The sequence below is a fragment of the Scatophagus argus genome, chromosome 8 (assembly GCF_020382885.2).
Source record: "Scatophagus argus isolate fScaArg1 chromosome 8, fScaArg1.pri, whole genome shotgun sequence".
In the NCBI taxonomy this organism is placed as follows: Eukaryota; Metazoa; Chordata; class Actinopteri; family Scatophagidae; genus Scatophagus; species Scatophagus argus.
In genome coordinates this window covers 9836368-9858268 of record NC_058500.1, presented here as the reverse complement: position 1 = coordinate 9858268, position 21901 = coordinate 9836368, and the positions used below count along the sequence as shown (strand labels likewise).

At 43.0% G+C, this 21901-nt stretch overlaps 2 protein-coding genes across 9 annotated transcripts in view; one reads left to right on the top strand and one right to left on the bottom strand.

The window, feature by feature from the left end:
• Nucleotides 1-16250, top strand: part of zbtb46 (zinc finger and BTB domain containing 46) — a 58074-nt gene extending 41824 nt beyond the window's left edge. For 4 of the 5 annotated variants that reach the window (XM_046396446.1, XM_046396444.1, XM_046396445.1 and 1 more), the window contains exons 4-7: nucleotides 423-704; nucleotides 5795-6135; nucleotides 7571-7613; nucleotides 7734-11112. In XM_046396446.1, coding sequence (XP_046252402.1) covers nucleotides 423-704; nucleotides 5795-6135; nucleotides 7571-7613; nucleotides 7734-8509 — 1442 coding nt within the window. In that variant the 3' untranslated portion in view covers nucleotides 8510-11112. Of the gene's footprint in view, nucleotides 1-422; nucleotides 705-5794; nucleotides 6136-7570; nucleotides 7614-7733; nucleotides 11113-11531; nucleotides 11708-11799 lie in introns of those variants that run through there. The other variant, XM_046396447.1, reaches the window with a different exon arrangement.
• Nucleotides 16251-16522: 272 nt separating this feature from the next.
• The window catches only part of slc2a4rg (SLC2A4 regulator), a 36115-nt gene continuing 30736 nt past the window's right edge, over nucleotides 16523-21901 (bottom strand). For all 4 annotated transcript variants that reach the window (XM_046396454.1, XM_046396450.1, XM_046396452.1 and 1 more), the window contains one exon: nucleotides 16523-21779. In XM_046396454.1, the coding sequence (XP_046252410.1) occupies nucleotides 21668-21779 (112 nt within the window). In that variant the 3' untranslated portion in view covers nucleotides 16523-21667. The remainder of the gene's footprint in view (nucleotides 21780-21901) is intronic.

Genomic DNA, 21901 nt, shown 5'->3' with positions numbered 1-21901 from the left:
ACTGAAAACACTGGGTGTAAGCAATGACTCGACTGAGAGGGAAGAATTGGTTTAATATGGTGTTTTGGGTTTTTTTTTTTTTTTTTTTTTGCATTTTCATTCAAGCTTCTGTCACTGTCAGGTGAAATATTTACAAAACAACAACTTTTCAAGCACAGTATTTGGCATTTTAGTCTGACCAGCATTTCTTTTTATAGCCTTGGAAAGGGCTTCACAAATCCAAGAGTGGCGGGATTTTCAGCTGCGGAGTTTCAGGAGCATCCCTCAAATTACTTTAAAACAGAGCTCTGTAAAATGCTTGAATTTCCCTGCCTTAGAATATGTTGTTTAAAATAAAACACACACATTTTGCTGTCAGTCAGTGATGACTCCAGAACGACAGAACAGCTAAACCAATCCTCCATTACTTCATGTCTTCTCAGGGGCAGACGTGACCGAACCCAACAGCTCAGACAGCCGTGGCGAACGCCTCGACTTCTTCCTCAAACAGGAAGAGGCTCTCACCACAGAGCCCAACTACCTGGGTTCCAACGAATCTGAGGAGGCTGGAGGAGGAGCCGGGGGTGGAACGATCTCATCTGTAGCCAATCTGAAGGCGGCGTTGATGAGTAAGAACAGCCTGCTGTCACTGCGGGCTGAGATGATGGGAGATGATAACCCGTTGCTGTACGAGTACCTGCCCAAAGGAGGACACTCCCTGTCTTGTAAGTCACTATTTACTAACACTGCACTCACACTGATCGTTACACACATGCACACGCACACCCAGCCAGCCACATGCCTCATTATAACTTTTAACTCAGGTATACGCAAACTGCTACGACTCTACTGGTGTACTTTTGAGTAGCTGCTCGTGTGGTCACCTGTGAGACATAAAACATACAGGCTTGACTGCTTTTGACACGAGTATCCTCTTCCTCTGCAGAGTATTTTCCCTCATCAGCCAATTGTACTTGGATAACCGAATGCATGCATGTGTGTGGTGCCACTTGAGTGTGCAAAGGGTTTGTGTGGCAACACCAGTGATGACTAGTCAGCGGTGACTCAGTGAGAGAACATTTTGCTGGGATCGCTCTCGCTGTCGTGAGAAAATTTGTTTGGTTTTATGTGACAGCTTCTTTGTGCAAAGCAGTGGGTCTACGGCTGTGTTTCACAGCAGCAAAATAACACAACAGGACTGCAGCAACTGTTCATATTATTACTAACTTACTGTATTTCATCACCAATAACGATGAAGCAATTTGCTGAGCAACACGACATGCCTCTGCTACCTCTTGAAAGCACCTTTGAAATAAGTATGATTTTGAGAATTGTATCCTCAAAAAAATGACCAGCATTGATATTAAGTTATGATCTTCATCGTGATTGTCAACTAAACATAAAAATTTCAGTTTCATTTAAGTGTTTGTTCACCGTCAAATCATTTTTTGGGGAGATTATGCATGCGTGTGCAACCTGTATGTGTAGTTTTGTTCTTACTTGTGTCAAGCCTTCAATAATCATGTATGAATATCTCACCAAAAAACAGTAAAATGACTCTTATATCAATGAAAACTTTCCACTTAAAGCCTCTTTTAGAAAAACTAATTCTTTAATCATAATAATATTAAAATCCTTATTTGTGCTTCATTTTCTCACGTTAACAAGACATTTTTCATCGTTCAGTCAGATTTTTGCCTTCAGTGAGGGTGTTAAACTGTCAGTGTATCTACATGTGTGTGTCTCCGTGTGTGTGCTAGCGTGAGCGTATATTTGCTTGAGTCCATGTCCGCGTGGGCACATTTCTCTGTGTGTATGTGTGTGTGTGTGTGTGCAACTCGTGTGTTTGTGTTTCGTTGCTTTCACTGGCTAGTAATTGGATCTTTTGTCCCGAGTTCTGCCTGTCTTTGTGAGCTGAAGAAAAGCATAGGAAGGGTACAACTCCGAGCATAGTCGTGCCTTTCGAGTTGAGCCCCACTCACCTACAAAATAAAAGACCAGGCCAAGACTGAATGGACCAAAACACACGTTCGCAGTTGCACATTCGTGCTCGCAACTGAACGTCACATCACATCACCCCTTTTGTGCAAGTGTTAAGTGTGTGGGATTGAGATGTTTCTGTTGGCTTAAAGAGGAGAATCAGATGCTGTCACAGCACAGATAGACAGCCTCACAAGCTCCAGAAAAGAGAAAAAGAGGCTTTTTGATACACACTCACACTTTACAGATACACCCAGCCTTGACTATGTGAATAGGAAATTTAGAGAATTCAGAGAATGTTAATCATTTGCTCCCTGTATAGAAAAAAAAACACATGTTGAATGAGTTTTATAGATGTATTTCATTTGTCACAGAAGAAACCTCGAGGAGGTTTTTGGTTAGCCAAACCCTATTTTGAATTCCCTACACAATAGGGGTTGGGGAAATAGGCTTGTCGAGATGGCCAACAACCTCCCCTCCCTCCCCGGGTCTGTCCCTGTGTCTAAATGAGGACAGAAAATAAACACTGTACCTCAGATTACTGGGCGGAGGATAAGTCTGCCTGGTTTGACAGATCGCTGCTCCCTCCCTCCCACTCTTCATTCAGCCCTATTTCCCCCTCCTCCTGTTCTCCTCCCTGCCTCTCCTTCACCCCTGCTTAACATCCTTCCTGTCCTTTTTTCCCCCTCTGTGCTCTACTCCTCGCCATCAATCCTTCCTCCTTCCTTCCATCTATTTCTCCTTCACCCCTCCTTAATACTCATCCCTCACACTCTCCCTCCCTCCCTCCCTCCCCTTCTGGCCGACTCCTGCAGCTCCTTCTTATTTGTTTCACTCCTCTCTCTTCCCCTATCTTTTACTTCCGCTGTGGAGCATCAAAGTATGTTGGTTTTAAAATCCTGGGAAAGTATTGATCTAGGCAGAGAGGAGGTAGAGCAAGGTCACCTGGCCCAACTCAGGAGAGACCACTGAGTATCAGCAGAGGCCTTGACTTAGAGCTTCTGTCTCCCCCGCCCGCCCTCCCTCCCTCCCTCCCTTCCTCTTTCTCTCGTACTCTCTTTTCTGTATAATTGACTGTTTAATAAAACATGTTTCTCCTAAAGATTCCTACATCCAAAATCAGCCCAAACGGAGAATCAATGTTGTACAGTTTAACCACTAAGTACCTCTTTACGTTTACCAAACTGATTAAAGCCTCACCTTGTTGACAGGGCTTGCGATTCAGACGCTCCTCTCTTTGCTTCCCTCTGCATGTGTCATCGGCTACATCCTCCTAACATACGGATTGCCAAAACGCAAAGGAACCAGTTTGTCAATCCGCTTTCTGAATCCAATTAGGATCATTGGGATTTGGCCACACTGCCCCTTTGTACGTCAGACAATCAATGCCAGACAATGGATTTTGCTGGACCATCCCTGCGCACCTGTCCACACTGCCACCGTGTACCAGCTATAAAGAACATCCAATTAACTTTAGGGATCATACTGACATTATTGAACTTTTCTCTCCACTGCCTGCTCTCATCACTTCACATCTACTTTTGAAAATTGACTCTCCCTGTGCCATAGCTCCCACAGGCTCCGTGGCCTCTCTCTAGAGGTTTTATTATTTTTGTTTATGATTGTGACACACATTTTGTCAGTCTGGCGCAAAAGACCTTTCAGATTTAAAATCTGGATCCTTTATGGCAGTGTCATACCCCCTGCCTTCCTTTCTAAAGACAAGAGTAAGGGAAGAGCAGTAATAGATATAGGAGATGGTAATAACTTTCAATCTGCCAGAGATATTTTCTATTAATGGTCACCTAATCCACTTTATATATATATATATATATATAAGCTTTTTGCAATTGCTGGCACTTTTTCAAACATCTCTTACCTCCATCCAACATATTTTTAAAACAACAAAAGTGGAGTAAAACTGCACAGAGATTATTGTTTACAGGACCTTTCCAAAACTGAGTCACCAATCCTATCAGGCTAGTTCCTCCTAACAGACTTACCAAGTTTTAGTTGATTAGCTATTGGCAGTCGGTTAATCACTTTACCGTAATTGCTTCCCTAAAACCTAAACAGACGTAATTGTTCTTGATCAATGGTGGAACACAGTGTGAACACAAAAGTGCATTTACTCTGGTGTGTACCTAAGTAATTCCAACGCACATGTACTTTATGCTGATTTTATACTTCTGCTCTACTACAGAGGCAAATACAGTACTTTTTATCACAAGTTTTATGTTCATAATATATTCCGAGTTTCTAAAACATCATTCGGTGCAAATTATTATTTATTGATATATATTAAACTATCTAACACTTTTAAAAAAACAGGTAAAATTAGTGTAATTTTTTACCAAATATGTAATAAAGTGCTGCTCACACAATAATGTATTACATAACAATACATCAGTGATTAAGGTCACACTGGTAAGGGGCCATTCTTTTTCCTGGCAGGTACTTCCTTTTGATATTTTAAATATGTTTTTCTGCTACTACTTCTGAACCTTTTTTTTAACAAAACCCTTTTAGCTCCTCTACAGCCGTTCTGTGTTGAAGCAGTTCAATTACCACCGTGTGTTTTTCTTCTTTCTACCTCTTTTTACTCATGTCACTTTGCAGTGAGTGAGCCTGCTGTTATTTGTTTCCTTTAAAGCCTGCCAGACTCCACTGCAATATTAAACTCAGTGAGACAAGATTGCAAAAATTACAGTCGCATGTTGGAATTCTTCAGGAGGCTTGAACTGACACTGTTTAACCCCGCTGACGTAGTTATTACATGGTAGTCCTTTCTTAAGAAACGTCCGCTGCCAGAACACCATTTGTTAATGAGCTGCTCCCTCTCACCTGCAGCTCATCCTTTTAGTCTCCGTCTCCATTTCCCTCTCAGTGTTGTTCCTCCCGTCACTGCCGGGGGTGGGGAAGAGGAGATGGCAGTTGAGCACTTGTGTGTGTGTGTGTGTGTGTGTGTGTTCTCAGTAAGTGGGAATGGGGAGTGTCGGGCGCGGTAGTTTAACATTCCAGGAATCCGTCCACGGTCGAGCCTCATGGTTGTGTGATTCTGTCCATTGTGCAGAGGAGGGCAATGAATGGCTAACCCACTGCATAACTCTGGAGACATTCCCCAAAACGCTGCCCACACTTGCACATACTCGTATCCGCACACACACTATCCAGAATAAACCTGCACATTATACTTTGATTCATATGCACTATAATAAAAAGCGATGCACCCTCAGTACAATTGGGGATGTTCATGTAGCAGGGGGAAAGAAAAGCCTCTGTGTTATGAGGAGTGCAAGGTCTGGAAAAGAAATTTGAAATTCTTTATCCAGCATGCTTTAACTTGTTGCCGGTAAACATCTTACATGGTCGATGTAGTCGTCCTTTACCCTGCGCGTACAAAAAGTCTTCACTTGAGCTGCAAGATGGCTCCTCTCCAAAACAATCTCCCTCCACGGTACAGAGGATCCTCAAGCCCTCTCCTTATATGCATTTTACTCGCTCACACATCACATGCGCACACTCTCACAAAACACACACACACTGCCATCCTCTGCGCACGCATGTGGGTGGAAGGAGAAGGAGAGCAGAGGAGCGAAAGAAAAAGAGAGAGAAAGAGAGAAGAGAAGCCCTAACCCTTTCCCCTCGGCTGGTGGAAAGTGAAACTTCAGAGTTTTTCTTCCTCCCCCTCTCCATAGTGTTTGATAGTGTAGCACTGGCAGCCTCTGTGTGCCCCCCTGCCCACTCTCTCCCGTTGTGTTCTGGTGGCCAGCTGCTAGCAGAGTTGCAGTTGTACGTGAGTGGGTGGGTGAGACTCGTTTCCTGTGCTCCTCAGGGCTCCGCTCCAGCAACTACTGCAGCACGCTCCGGCCAGGGGCCACGGGGGCCACTATTCATAACAAACAGGGGGCTGGCTCCTCTCCTCCTCCTCCTCCTCCTCCTCCTCCTCTTCTTCCTCTTCTTCCTCATCTTCCACCATCACCACCACCACCACTACTGCCATCATCAACATCAGCATACTACCCACCCACTCCACCCACGCCTCTGCACCCCTCTGAGCCTCGGCCCCTGGAGTCCCCCGGTCTGCGGGCTGGGGCACCCCTGCAACACTCAGAAGGCTTGGACATGGAACTGGAAGAGACCCCTGAGGGCCCAGAGCCCTCCACCCTGCCTGAGGTAAGCACACCGAGCCTGGCTCGTCTCCAGGGCGGAGGCTGTTCTCTGGGTGCAGCTTCTCCAGTCAGATGAAAGTTTGTGAGTGGAGATGAGCATCCAGAGGGCCACTTCACCCTGTTTCTGCAAACACACTGAGGGGGGCTGAGGGGATGGAGATCGTGTCGTAATGAGTTGGGGGTTGGGACTATTGGTTGTAGAGAGGGGAAATAGAGGTTAATGGGGATCGTTTTTCAACACTGGAAAGTCTTTTTTACACACAAGCACATCATCTCTCAGCCCCTCTTTGTATCTCATTCTGTGTGTGGAATGTGGCATATTTCCTTCTACATCAGAGAAGAAACACTATTTTCCCCTGTTTGTCTTTCTTGTCTGTATGCTTTGTTTGTTTACTCTTCCTTTCAGATTTCCAATTCTTCAGTCTCGTCTCCCTTTTCGTGCAATCTTTTTTTTTTAATATAGCTAGACCCGAATCCACCGCCAGGACAACAGTCTTTGCTCAGCATTAGTGGTAATGTAGTTTATAGTGGTTACATTAGAGATGACACGTCTAGTGACAATGGCAGCTTGTGCTTAGAGATGACAGATAACAGGCAAGGCACTGAGATGAAACTGAGTAGAATCAATACAAGTAGACAATGAAAGGTTTGCTCTCGCAGCCCAGGAAATTGTTTGCTGTGTTCAGTGTGTGTGTGTGCGTGTGTGTGTGTGTGTGTGTGTGTGAGTGAGGGAGAGAGAGTGAGCATGGCAGTTTGAGCATGTGTGGTTGTGAGTTTTGTGCCAGTCTGTGTGTGTGTGCTGGTGAGCATTTAGGAGCAGCATTTGATTTCAGTGGACCTGCCTCCCAACAAGCCTCCCTATCTCTACGGACAAGCCATCTGTTTGCCCAGTGCATGGTGTTCTGTTCTTAGAGAGGAGGAGGAGGAGGAGGAGGAGGAGTGTAAGGGCCAGAGAAAAGGGTGGTGGTGAACGAATGGCAGGAGTCTGATGGAGAGTAGATGGAGGAACGAGTTTTGGGATGTAGATGAGAGAAAAGAGAGGGGACAGGTGTCTTGTGCACCTTGCTCACACCCAAGGGGGGCTTGAGTGTGTGAGCACCAGGAAGATGATATTATGAAGACTGTAGATCAACGTAACTGCTCATTCTGTGTCTCATAGGACAACTCGAGCATCCAGGAGCTGTCAGCTGTTTGCAAGATGTTTTCTGTGTTAAGTTACTGATTTTTAACAATTTATCTATGTCTTTAAATCATTGTTATCTTTCTTTTCTCTTCTTTTTTTTGTACTTTTCTGTTTTTCAGTTCTGTTTCTCACATATGGGAAAAGCGGTTGCCTTCACAGCTTGTCTCACCTGCCTGCCTCCTGCATGCCCGTGCAACAATCTATACACTCGTTGTAAATGTGTGTGTGTGCCTTAACGGGGTGTTTTTGCTTACAGGATGGTGAAAAAGACAAAGGTGATGTGAAAGAATACGACACAGGTATGGTTTAAGCTTTAAAAGTTGTCATGTCCGGATAACTTTAGATAGATACCTTTTGTACCTTATCTGTTTTTCTCATTTTCACTCTCGCTTCCCTTCTCGCTCTCTCGGCCTTGGAAGGTGACCAACCTCCTGTCGAGAGGGATCAGATGGGCGAGGAGGGCTTTGCTGGTGGCTTGACTGTTCCTGCGTCAGTGTCCATGGCTGGCAGAGGGACTAAAGGGCTGAGGGTGCTGGACGAAGAGGTTGGCTCAGGGAAAAGGCTCCTGCCAGAGCCCGGTGCCTGGCCCTCGCAGGGGTTTGCCTGCTCCCTGTGCAAACGGCTGTTCAGCAGCCTGGAGCATCTCAGGGAGCACGAGTTCCATCACACCCTGTCTTTGATGGCTTTGTCCCTGGATTGGCCTGCCATGCAGGGTCCTCACCAGCAACCTACCCAGCCCTACCATCCACAACCTCTTCACCAGTCTCTCTACCGCCCTGCAATGGCCGAGTCTGCGCCGGCGCGCTACCTCTGCTCCCAGTGCCCTGCCAGCTTCACCCTCAAATCCAACGCAGACCGGCATGAGAAGACCATCCACTTCAAGAAAAAGCTGATGCAGTGTGTGTACTGCCTGAAACACTTTAGAGACCGCACAGACCTGCACAGGCATCTGTCCTCCGTGCACTCCAAAGAGAGAGGGTACACCTGCCCTGCCTGTGCCAAGGCTTTTAGCACCCAGAAAAATCTGGCGACACATGTTAAAGTGTGCTGCCAGGTGGGGTCAATGCCAGGAGCTGTACTGGAAGGCAGCACTGGGATGAGAATGTCGCAGGGTGGGGTTATAGAATCACTATGGCGGTTTTCACAAGAGATGAAAGTTGACAATCACAAAGTCAGCATCAATGTGGAAAACTGAGAGTGTATCTAGAAGCTGCAGGCTTATTTACATGCATTCATGCCCATCGGTTATCAGCGAATCCTCTCGTGTTGTACGTTCATGCCAAAAACGCTCTGTCGTAACGTTGCACTGAGAAGGGAAGAGTTCGTTTGAAAATCGAGTGTCTGTTGACATGATTACAAATACCTAGGGGCACCTCTGTTTTTTTTTTTTTTAGAACTTGGTACATTTCATGTCTTATTTTTAACTTATTATTTTTTTAAAGGGCGATTCAGCAGGAATCAACAGCTCACGTGTCAACAATGCACAATTGCTATGCAAAGGTTTAAACAAGTGACCGAACATATATGTAGAGAATTTTATTTAAATTATCTGTAGGTTTGTAAATGCTTTCAGTGTGCACTGAGTGGACCCATGAGCAGGTGACTAACTTTCCGCTGTGGTGTCGAGTGGAGAGACGAAGGGGTGGGGGAAACGTCTTTACGCCTTCCAGATCTAAACGGCTGACTCTCTGCCGCCAGTCACCAGTCTGACTAAAGTCTTCTCTCCTTTTTAGGCAGAGAGATCTTTATCTTTGTGTCCACCCCTGCATTAGGGTGTTCTGTTCTTAGAGAGGGGCACACAGATACTCAGACACAGTTCATTTCTGCCAGGCTTTGCTGTGGCTCAGAGCGCACACAACCACACCACCTGCAGGAACTTTGTAGAACTACAGCATGAAAGCAAAATTCAGACCCACATCCAATTATTTCTATTACCTGTCACAGTGCAACTCAATTAACTGCAAAAGTACCATCAAACCTAATTTAAAAATTTACTTAAAAACAACAACAAGGTTAGTTTTCTTTAAACTGCAACTCAAAGAAATACAAAGAAATTCCATCATGGAATCACATCCACTGGACACGTAGAAGCTTGTCCTCGGTCCTCAGTCTGACATGATTACCTCCAGCGAGTGTCGTCTGATCGGTGCAGATGGAGGGGATGTGTTGAACGAGACAAAGCAGGCTAAAACAATAGACCAGCAGCAGCTCGTATGGGGGTTGGGTGGTGTCATTTTCTCTCTCTGTCCAGAATCTGTAAGTCTTCTAGTGGCTGAGCGTGGCTCAGACTGGACAGTAATTGGTCCTTCACGGCTCCGGCCCTTCTTAACCCCTGAACCTTCATCTGAAGAGGAAGTGTGGACCGAGGAGCAGATGCCCTTTAAACCAGATAGTGATGTCACTGCTGCAGACAGATAATGGTGTGGTTGTGAGTACAATGTAGAAAATAGGGGATCAAGTGAGACAAGTGGGAAAATGCAGGGAAAGAATGAAGGAGTTGGTGAGTTAGGTGGAGGGTGTTGTAGAGCCCGAGCAGAACTGCGGGATACTGGAAACAGCATGAACACTGGCTTCAGAATTATTGCTAATGTAAATTCACACCAATTTCTGCCAAATTTTCAAACCCTGCAACTATAAACCAAGATTTTTCCTCAATACAGCCCACTTGTAAAGATGTATTGTGTGCACCCATACTGTGAATACTATACCCAAAGGGAAGATATCCACTTGTGTTTCACTCCAGTATTTCATGGTCAGTCCCAACACACATAATTGTAATTTCCATGTGCTCAGTAAAAGTAGAATATGGGGACTGTATCCCCTTGTTGTTGTGTATATGTACATACACAGGGAACTCCCAAATGCCAGATCCCTTCTAATACAAAATCCCATTTCTCAGGTAGCACACTCTGTCCTGAACAGCTGCTGAAACAGACTGACAGGCTCAGAGTCAAAAACCCATCAGGAACGCTTCAGAGCCAGCCATTGAGTAGGAGTGGCAAATACAGTATGGATGTTGTGTGGCATGTTTGAGTTTTAATGTGTTTTGTTGTAAATATTGAAAGATGTTTCATTCTAGATAGTGGATTTTCTCACTGAACAAAAACCCATGTACTGTACACAGATATGTACTTTTCTAAACAGAATGACATTCTGCTTGTAGTTTTTAATGCTGTAATTAAACCGTGACGGAAAATATGAAAACTTCTCGCTAGTTTTTATCTTCTGTCTGTGTGTCATGCGCATATTCTCACGGCCACGATATTCCTTTGTCTTTTCATTTTAACTTGCCACTCAAAACACAAAATGTGAATAAGATGCTCAAATCTGTTGTGCAGTTGATGTGAACTTGCATGTTTTTTGTCGAGTGTTTAATCAGAGCAGAAGTCGATTTGCTGATGGAGGTAATTATATTGTCTCACTTACAGCTTATAACCCTGAACTGTGTGTGTGTGTGTGTGTGTGTGTGACCCCACCCCCCACCAACCAGCCCTTAAACCCCCTTCAACCTTTGTGAACAGTAGATGTGTACAGTAGTGTGTGCTGTGCTTGTCTACTCATAAATCCTGTCCTGATGTCTCAGGGTCATACAGTGTACGCCTTGGTTGTAAAGTTTCTCTCATGCACGTCACACACAACCATACACACACACACACACACACATACACTGTTTTAACTTGGATGCCCTTCACCTGGCTTAACTACCATTTAAGTCTAGACTAGACCTTGAGATAATTGGATTACCAGCCCTCTACACAAGATAGGGACATGTTATTAATTTATTTTATTTTATTTTGGGGAGGGGGGTTGTTATTCTTTTGCTGAGGCCTGCCTTTGTGTGTGTGATTTTATTTCCCAACCTTCAGTCTTCTTGTCACTGTCTCTGTTTGTCTTTCTGTTTGTGTTTTCGCTGTCCATAGCAGAGACCTTCTAGAGCAACTAAGGCAGGCTGACTGTTGTGTTTATAGTATCTCTTTGCTTTTATTGCTTTAGTATGGAGGAAGAGCTGTTTCCAGGGCAACTGTAGCTTTGACTGGGATTGGGGTGGCCATGGGAGTTGATGGTACATTTCTAGACCATGCTGCTAATTAAATGTAATAACTGAAAAGTGACGTCTTGGTTTATTTAAACAAGCTTCATTCAACACTGATGCCCCCCCCCCTCTTTTTTCTCTACACCACACCTCCCTCCCTCCCTCCCTCCTTCTGTCGCTACAGTAAATGACTTCACGGTGATCCGTAAAAAGTTCAAGTGCCCCTACTGCAGTTTCTCTGCTATGCACCAGTGCATCCTGAAGAGGCACATGCGCTCCCACACAGGTGAGAGGCCCTACCCGTGTGAAATCTGTGGCAAGAAGTTCACCAGGAGGGAGCACATGAAGAGGCACACGCTGGTGAGTGCGGCTGTACACACACCAGTAGGGGGCGGTAAATGACACCTTAAGCCAACATTAAAGTTTTGAAATTATATATCTCCATCCAACAGGTCCACAGCAAAGACAAGAAGTATGTGTGTAAAGTGTGCAGCCGAGTCTTCATGTCGGCAGCCAGTGTTGGAATCAAACATGGCTCTCGGCGTCACGGCGTCTGCGCCGACTGCTCAGGGCGGGGCATGGCCGCGCTGCTGGACCACAACGGGGAGGGGGGAGGAGACATCTCTCCGGAGGAGGAGCTGTATCCTGGCGATCGTTTCCACGATGACCAGGCGGAGTGCGACGGTGATGGAGAGGGTGAGGAGGAGATGATGGTTGAAGGTGACGGGGAGATGATGGGAGAAGCAGAGGAGGAAGGGGGAAAGTGGAAGGACTCAGGGATGACCACTGAGGCACATGGAGCACTGGACAATGAAAAGGAGGAGAGTGACTCCTCGGCACAGGAGGGGGAGCAGCAGAACGGGAGCGAGAGGGACTTCGCCTGGATCTCCTAGAATCTGTCAGGTTCCCGTCAGTGGCTCGTTGACCAATCTCTGAAGATCTCTTGCGATCTCTCCAGCAGAATCCTCTGCTCTCTTTACCCATTCGTCCCACCGTGGGCAGGCCTTCCTTTGAATGGAAATGCTGTAGGGTGATGCGCGACAATGATCATTATGAGTAAACACACTCAAATGCACACACACACACACACAAAAACACACACACACACACAAATGTGCACACACACTTAGGCTATTCTCAACCTTGACTGCCACAGTAGAAGAAGAGTGGTCACGAGGTGGCTCGAGTGCAAGGCTTTTTCTGCTTACCTCCTTTACTTCTGATGCAGTGTTTTTGTGTTTCTTTTTTCTTGAGGGTTCGGGCCAGAGTCCAGTAGTTTTCTACTCTGTCACAACAGGAATCAACGAGGACGCTGCCAAGGACATGGCCAGTGCTAGACTGCCACTTTGTATGTTTGCCACCACAATCACCATGGAAACCAAGGATCGCTGACAGTGTAGGGAAAAAGCCAGGAGTGTGTGTGTGTGTGGGGTGGGGGGGTGGGGGGGGATGTGTTGGAGGGGTGGTCCTGCCTCGGCTGTCATGCTTCTGAGGAAAGTGTCTCTCCACGAGTGAAAGGAGAGTCTAAATCTATTGCAAAGCTACGCGTGTCAGAGGACCGGGCAGCTCGATGGCACATAGTTGTTGCAGAGTCCTACTGCCACAGACTTGCACTTTAATGACAACTGACTCCTATCAAAGCCCTGAACCCGTGGTTTACATTTTGGATCTGATCTTTACTTACCTAAACAACTCGGTGACCGCACCTACCTTTAAGGATATACTTTATGTCCTCTTGACTGTTATCGCGAATTAGAAATCACTGAATCTTTGCGCAGATTGCTGTTTATATAGCCTTTGCCTTTCAGTGGGGTCCTTAGTCTTTTCTTCACTTAAGTTTACCAACATGGTTTCTATCGATCCATTCCAACAAATACTGGAAATTTGACTAATGTACATACAGTTTTTTTTTGTTTTGTTTTGTTTTGTTTTTTTGAATTTAAAAGGGGAGTGAAATGTGTGCAAGGCAGAGAGAGATCGAAAGAGGTTTTTACAGTGTGTGTGTAAGAGTTTTTACCCTCTTTATACACCAAGTGGACATCACTTCTGCTTTCCTGTCTGGAAAATCAACACAAGCACACAAGGGATCCATATGACCTACACTATTAACTCTTTCTGTCTCTCTTGCTGTCTCTGGAGGTTGTGATGATTGGACGTGAGAGCCACATCCCCCACACCTGAGGAGGAGCTGCCTTTTTTTTTGTTTTATTTTCTTTTTTGAAAACAGTTTGTGTTTTTGTTTTTGTTTTTTTTCTGTCTTGGTCAGTCACGTATTTCCAGTTTCTCAATACTGAATATGCAGACTCTTTACATGGTTTAATCTTTCTTTTTGTGATATATTTTCTCCGGCTTTCTAAGGTTAAAAGAAGAGGATCAAAATTGTGCTTGAAATTCCGAGGTTTGATATTGAGTGTAATATTAATTTGCTTTGTTAAACAGCTATTTATTGAAAAACCTGTTTGTGGATTCCTAATTTTTGAGAAGTCATTCCCTCCTCTTTGGCGCTCTGTGTTCAGTAGAGCAGGATGGGTGTTTGTATGCGAGAATGTTTGAGTGTCCGGTGTCCAAACAAAAAAAAAAAAAAAAAAAAAAAGAAGAAGAAAAAAGTCTATATTGATTTCTTAAGATTATTTCCATGTTATTGACAATTCAGCTTATGATTATCAGATCTATGATTACTGTTGTTGATGTTACTATTATTAATTATTATTAAGTGCTGGATGCTAAGCTTTATTGTGTGTTCTTTTTTTGATATTTTATATCTTGTATAAGAAAAAAGCTTTTATACTTTGCCTTGTTGTGGACAGCAAGCCATGGGGCTTTTATCAACCTTTTATTGTGCCAGTTTACGCTTTTTCTGTCGTATTTGCTTTTTTTTTTACAAAGGGGAGAAACAACTTCACTGTCAACCTTCTCTGTTAGATATTGATTGAAATGTATATTTAACACACGCTTTTGCATCACTAATGTACACTAATTGATTAATATCAAACCAAAAACAATCTAGTACCTTGTATACATGAAGTGCTTTTGTTTCACAGTCTGTGTGTGCAGGTGCTTTTGGATTTATTGTTGTGGTTAACAGTTCTGTTGTTGAATTGTTTTTATTTTTGAACCTGTCACTATTTGTCACAGTTTTAAAAAAAAAAAAAAAGTGCACATGTTATGGTATTATTGTGAATATGAAGGGCTGTGTGAAAGGACCAGCTAGATTTAGAAGACGACATCTTAAACCCGAGCTGATTATTATTTTTTTTTTTCGTTTCATTTTTACAGTCTCTCCCGTCTCACGCCTCGCATGACACACAATCAAGAAAGAAATGCAACATGCAGACAGAGTGTTGAGTCTACATGCTGTATTTCTATTTGCCAGTGTTTTACTGGCTCTACTTGTTTATTCACACAAAGGGAAAGCGAGCACTGCAGCAGTAACTCTGGGAAACATTTTGTTGCCAGTGCAGGTTGCACACATCAGGCCTCTCTGCTTACAGGTGCCAACGACTCCCGCCAGCCCCCCACCGAGAAACTCTCAGTACAACGCGATTTGTGATGCTTTCTTCACGTCCAGCGACTGTCTTTATTTTATTTGTATTATTTATTGAGTTTTTTGTTTGACCCATTTATATTTAAATAGCTGTATTTTGGGAGGGGGGGGGTAAAAGAAGAAAGACAATGGAGTTAGGATCTTTATGAATGTCAATGGTGGGTGTGGAAGGAGCCCATGATCGGCGACAAATCTCTGTCCTGTGGTTCTGCTGTGGCCACTGAGAGACATTGTGGATGTATGTGTGACTCCCCGGCCCTGCGCTCTTCTCACGACCTGTACTGTATGTCCTCTTCCTCATACTGGGTTGTACTTCAGGAAAACGTCTGCCATCAACCCCTCAATATGTGCCTCAATGACATTTCACCCGTGTGCTTGTGAGAGCGTTTGTTTCCGAGAGACGAGTACGTGTTTGTGTCGATGGATAGAGATTACTAAAAATGCGACTGGTCAGATTAGTGGTGCAAAATGTTTTTTGGTTTTTTTTTTTTGCTTTGGTTTGTTTTTTTGAGCATAAAACTTCAAAGAGACAAATCATGATGGGCAACTAGATTCTCCTTCCCACCGTGTGTTGATGACCTTTTGTGCCCTGATTCTGTGGTCTTAACTGCATGCCTGTGCTCATTTTGTCATACCAAAGCGACGTCTTCGGCATCTGCACACACTTGTCTCATTCCACACGATGCAAAACTGGAACTGTTTGCTCTATTGCAGATGATTATGGGTATTCTTAGACGTGTACAAATTGCAATCCTCATTTAGCCTGTATAGCTTGATTCACACGTGCAAATCATGAAGCCATAGATATGGGTATATCTATATTATACTATATTTCAAAATTGTCGCTTTTTACTTTGGATTTTGTTCTACTAAGAGTGATGTGTGTATACCTTCATATATACGAATTTATATTACTATTATATATTATTTATTTTCTCTCTCAAGTTTCAGAGGGTCTTTAATTTGTAAAAGGTCGCACTTGAAGCTTGAGTTTTGAGTTTTGTTTATTTTCATTGGGAATATTGTTCAATATGATACTGACTTTATATTGATGATTATCATAAACCTGTGTTTGTAACAAAATGTGTTAAATAATCAAAAAAACCTGTCCTGTTTTTACACCCGTTTTGTTTTGGGCAGATTTAAGTGCTCTTGTGCAGATATTTTTTCGGTTGACAGTACTGATCATAAAACATTTTTACAGCCAACCATGAGCCTCCTGTTTTGATGTTGGGGTTGTCCCGCCGGCCTTCCAAGCCTCTTTCTAACTTCATGTTTAGTGGAAGAATTAGCTTGACTATTATTTGCAAAAACCAATCAGTCTCAATAAATTTTGAAATTGCTGCTGTAAAGAAGTGACCAACGTGTGGCGTGCCTTTTGTTTTCCGTTGCCTGCTGGAGGTTTCATGGGAATAGTGTTGTCTTAACCACAAAGTGTCCACAAGGGGGCAGGATAAACAAGTCACAGAACGTAGACCGAGGACTGGACTGAGTCCTGTCTATTGATCTTCCATTGTCACATTTCCCTTGTTTAGACAATTTGTCATTATAAACATCTCCTGCAGCGATTTATCCACACAGATTCTTATTCTCCCTCATATAAAAGATACATAAATAATCTGACAGCAGACTTCTTCCGTTCAGGTTTATTTTCTTTCCATCACATTACATCACATAGATCACATTATCAGCATCATACATGGTCATCCATCTTTTCAAGCACTAATCATAGGCGTGTCATTCACACAAATACTCCTTGAGTGCACCACTCCTCAGAAAGTGCTTCCTCCATGTGCGTGGGACTGCTGATGAAGGCCAGAGGCCGAGGCCACACACAGGAGAAATCTTGTCTTCCAGTGAAGACCCAAGGCTGACATCACGTTTGCTTCAAAATGCTTTTAGTTGTGTGTGTGTGTGTGAGTGTGTGTGTGTGTCAGGCTGAGCTGAGCATTTTTTTACATTTGGAAGAAAACAAACCACATCAGCCTTGGGTTATCAGTTACTGAAAGGGGAAATCTTACACATAAAACCCTTCAGTGTTGTATCTCCTAACAAAAAAGAAAAGGGGAAAAAAGAGTGATGCTAGACATGCAAAACAACCTCAAACTCAACCAGACAATCAATCAATCAATCAATCAATTAATGAAAAAAAAGCATAAGTCAGTTTTCACACCAGCCAGTGTAAGGCTCAGTAAAAACACAACAAGAGGGAACAAATGGTCATCAAATGAGAGAACTGACAGACAGAGGGTCAAAGCCTGGACAAACAATAAGAGCTCAGAAGAAGAAGAAGCAGAAGACTGAGTGGAGCTGCCATTGCAATGCATTACATTACATTTGATTTGGAAAGAGATCTATTGGCTTGGCTGCTGCTGGTTTACACACAAATGAAAACTGACATTCAAGAAAGCAGCACATAAATTTTGACATATGTGAAAAAAAGGCTTTTTCAATGCACATTTCAAGGGTTTAGTTTAGCTTAATATACTGGGTAAAGGCTTGGGTGGGACCACAGTAAAGCTGGATAGATTAGATCAGAGAAGAATCACTGTAGTGAAAAGGAAATGGGAAGGATATGTCTACTACGAAACAAGTGGAAGACACTAAAAGCCGTGCTGTCTGCTGGAATGTGCATGGCAGGATTAAGATTCCCACAAGGACAAAATTTTCATTGTGACCAAAGGTCGAAGGTTATCCTGCCTAACAACAACTTAACGTCACAACAACAACAAACAACATCTACGAGAATGATAACCACACACATTCAGAATAATGACAATTTGGCAGGGAGAAAGACAAAAGATGAACAGCAAGTGTGAGCGAGTAGCCCAGACGTCACCAAAAGCTCAAGTTAGTTCTTGTTCCATTATAAAGCGTCTCATTGCACAAAGTAAGATAGTAAAGCAATACTGCATGGTTGGTTTATTTGATATGATTTTGCAGTGTGGCGACAGCTGTATGTGGGTGTTAAAAAATTTGGATGCCAGAACCAGGACGCACTACAGGTTCACAACAGGCAGTACAAACTAGCCAGCAAATAGAACAACATCAACAACAACAACAACAACAAAAAAGACGTTACTTTTGTAGGTTTTACATTCAACATGTTTTGTTTTTCTCCCCTTTGCCTCTAAGCTACAATATACATTGAATCTTTATGTGTTATGTTCACTATAGCTTCTCAATCGACTTTTTTTTTTTTTTTTTTTTTAGAAAAAGAAAAAGAAAGAAAATATTCTGAGCAACTATACTGTAAAAAAGTTTACTTTTCGTATATCAAGATACAACAAAGAAAACAACAACAATATATGAAAAAAAGCCTCATGGTTCTCTTAATGTTGCATATGTACAAGAAAGCCCTGAAACTGCAAATCCATCAATATCGTCACTGCGTCCCTCGTGCCTGCTTCCCATCGACTGTAAATCTCCGCTCGATTTCCCTGCACACCCGTTCACAGTCAGCTTCAATCTCCATCTCCCATTTTCTAGGCAAAAGTTGTAACTGTTGATCTATTTTCGCAAACAATTACCATTGAAGTTCTCTTGTCCAAGATCTGTGCACTAGAGCAACTCTGTACCCACAGTTCTTCCAGGCCACAGTGCAACGACCCACATCACTGAGCCGAGGTCTTGATGGGCCTTGATCGGCACAGGCCAGTTTAGTGCAAAAAACCAAAAAAAACCCAAAATAAATGGAATAGTGGCCATCAAACGTAGGCACGTGTTAGCTTAACGTGGCCTCTAATCCTGCTGGTGGACAGTGTTTACGCTGAGGATGGAGAGAGACCTGACGGGTTGCATTTGACACTCCATCAATGACCAAACTAAAAGTGGTATCCAGCACTAATAACAGTATCTACACAGCTACTACCTTAGCTCAGTAAAATGTAAATAAGCAGAAAACTGTTTTGCTTTAAGTAAAAAGCACAAAGTTAAGCTTTATGGATTAAAAAAGTGTGTGAGTCTTGTGGAAAAAACAGAACACTCCAGGCAATAAAACACTGTAAAAGCATCATGAAGATAATGTATAGCCACTGACTGAGACCGATATTTTCCCATCACTGAGACAAGGCAGGTGCTGCTTTTGGCCCTTGGCACTCCTCCAAGGAAAGGCAAAGTGACTACCTAAGTACCACAGTGTACTTCCCAGTACCACACTTCTAACCACAACGGCCAGCATCACTATGTTTACTACAATAACTCTGACACAGAGAGCAAGACATTAACTGTCAAGATCACTTGTTAAGAATGGGGAACCCCAGAGGTACAGAACCCCTATCCCTGACACCCCATTTATTCCAAAGGGCAGTGACAACATCCCCCCCCCCCCTCCACCACTTCAAAGAAAAAAAAAACTTTGAAATTTCACTTTGAAATTTATGAATATAAAATGTCCATGTATAAAAACACGTCTTTGCGCAGTGCAGTGTAGTGCAATTTCATTAGGTCAGTATACCTTTTTCCTTTTTTATGTTCTTTTCATTGGCACTTTGTGAAGTTTCTGACCAGAAGAGGTCTGCAGACCACTCTCACAAGCAGAGAGAGGGGGAGAGAGAGAGAGAGAGAGACCTAGCTTATCTGGGATGCCACTGAAATAAATGGCTTACAGGCAGGATAACTCATTTTGAAAACAAAATGGTGGTTTTTAATGGGAAGTGAATGAAATATCATTACCTAAAAATTGTGCTTCATGTGTTTTTGCCCACTGACTTCAAGCCACTGATTAACAGTCAAGCCTCCGCTTCCCAACTTTCATTGAGTAGTGATAACTTGTCTCCCATAACATGGTTTTCAGCCAGTAGCAGACAGCGTGAGTGACCATATGGTGACAAGGGGGTTGGTGGGGGTAGTACAGGTCTGGCACAGAGCTCTGAAGTCATTCTGTGCCTCAGTCAAAGAGTCTGCTTGTATAGGAGAGGAAAGGCACTCTGTGTGTGTATGTGTGTGTGTGTGTGTGTGTGTGTGTGTGAGTGTTGGTCACACGCTGCTATGGTGATCAGGTCAAGTCAGGTCAGTGTGAGGAGCGCTTAGAGAGCAGAGGACAAACAGCAGAATCTACATTCAAAAAGCTGCAAACAAACAGCACGAGGGTGTATCTCTTCAAAAATATAAAAATATCTACGGTCACGACTCCACCTCTGAGAGCAGGTCAGAAAAAACACCTCTCCAAGGTTTCATTTTTTTATTTCTTTTTTTTTTTTTTTTTTTTAAATCCGAGTCACGTGTTGGAAGTTTGCGATTTTGGGCTATGAAAATAAATAAATTAACAAGGCTATGATTCACGGGAAGCAAGTTAACAATGAATATATGCTACAAATGAGGGGGAAATAAAAAAATAGTTTTAGTTTTGTCTTCAGCTCATCATTCTTATCACCAAGAAGACATCATCACTTAAGCCAATTACAAGTACAGCCTGCAGGGGTCCAGTTTTAGGCTGGTAACCTTCAAAGAATAACAAGTTCACTTATTTCACCATATTTGTCTTTTGTAGGAACCCTCCTGTGTTGCAGGAAACCACGATTTGTGCACTAGGTAAGGTAAGTAATGATTGTTGGGTCACAATTTCCAAGTTATTCACCTACATGCACAAATTACATCGGTCAGACTCTGAGTTAAATTTTCAAAGGGCAATTATTCACGTGTCATTGTGGTAAATGATCCCATCAGGAACATCATCTGTTAAAGGAAGAAAACTGAGCCTTTCTGCCTCAACTCACCTTAACGACAACAATGACAACCACAAAGAAAGAAACTCTGCTGATTGCACAGTGCAACTGCTAGTTGCTTCAGCAATTCAATGCTGAAAATAAACTCTATGTAAGAAATAGATATCCACTCTCTCAGACATACGCTGTGGTTACAGTGATACTCTAAAAGACGACTTATTTCTTCAAGGTGCATTTCTCTAGGGTAAAAGTACAGAGAAGAACAGAGGGAAATATATTTTATATATTGTGTACATCTCTCAAAAATATTTTGCAAAGTCAAGGGGAAACTTTTTGTACCACTTAATGTTAGGGTTCTGTGCATCTTTGCAAAATTACAAGAAGTATAGCTGGCTGAATTTGCTTAATGAACTGAATTTGCTTAATGCGCAGGTAATAGATACTGAACAATATGTACTTTAACATACAGTTGATATTCAGTAAGGCTGCAGAAGACAGTGATGCGAGATTCAGGATTAAGTGAACAGGCTTTTTCGCCTTTGGTAGATCTGAACTGAAGTCCCTTAACCAGTGACAATGAAAAACGGATATGCTACAGAGGTCTTACTGAGCAAATCTGGTGCTAACCCTTGAACTTCCAAAGAGTCATGATCCACCCCATTAAACAGTAGATTACATGATATTCCTATAATGAACAACAGAGCATACCAAAAAAGCTTATCTGTAGTCTTTAAACATTGCCTTGAGTCGAGCTGTGAAAAATGGAAAAAGAAAAACAAAAGATCAAATGAGAAGGTTCAGAATCAATTTAAATGTTTTGTTTTCCTCATTGATCAGAGTGAAAAAGTTTCAGTCTTAGAAAAAGTCTCCAAACCTGCATTAAATTCTTTTTTTTTTCTTGATGTTTTTTTTTGTTTTTACCCACCAGTTTTATTTTCTCTTTGTATTTAGAAATGGAAAATAGAGAGAAGGCGGACTGGAGGAAGCAGCACGGAGAGCTCCGTCATGAAGAAATCTCTACCCCCTCTGTCTCCTCAGTGGAAGAGTCCACCTGGCTGTTGCTCTGAGGTGAGGAAGAGCTCATCTCATGGATGCGGGAAGGGGACCAGATTAGTCGGTGAATCTCTGACAGGCTTTTTTCCAGCGACAGGCTGTGCACCACATGTCTCTCTTCTCCATGCCGTACACCTTTCGGCACTTCTTTGCCTCCCCACGGGGTTTCCTTGGTAACAGCAGATGTGACAGTATAAGGACATGCATGTAGACATCCAGACGCCCACACATATATATCTTTCCTTTGAATAAGTCAATATACATGCAATTCATAAAAGAAAGTCAATATCT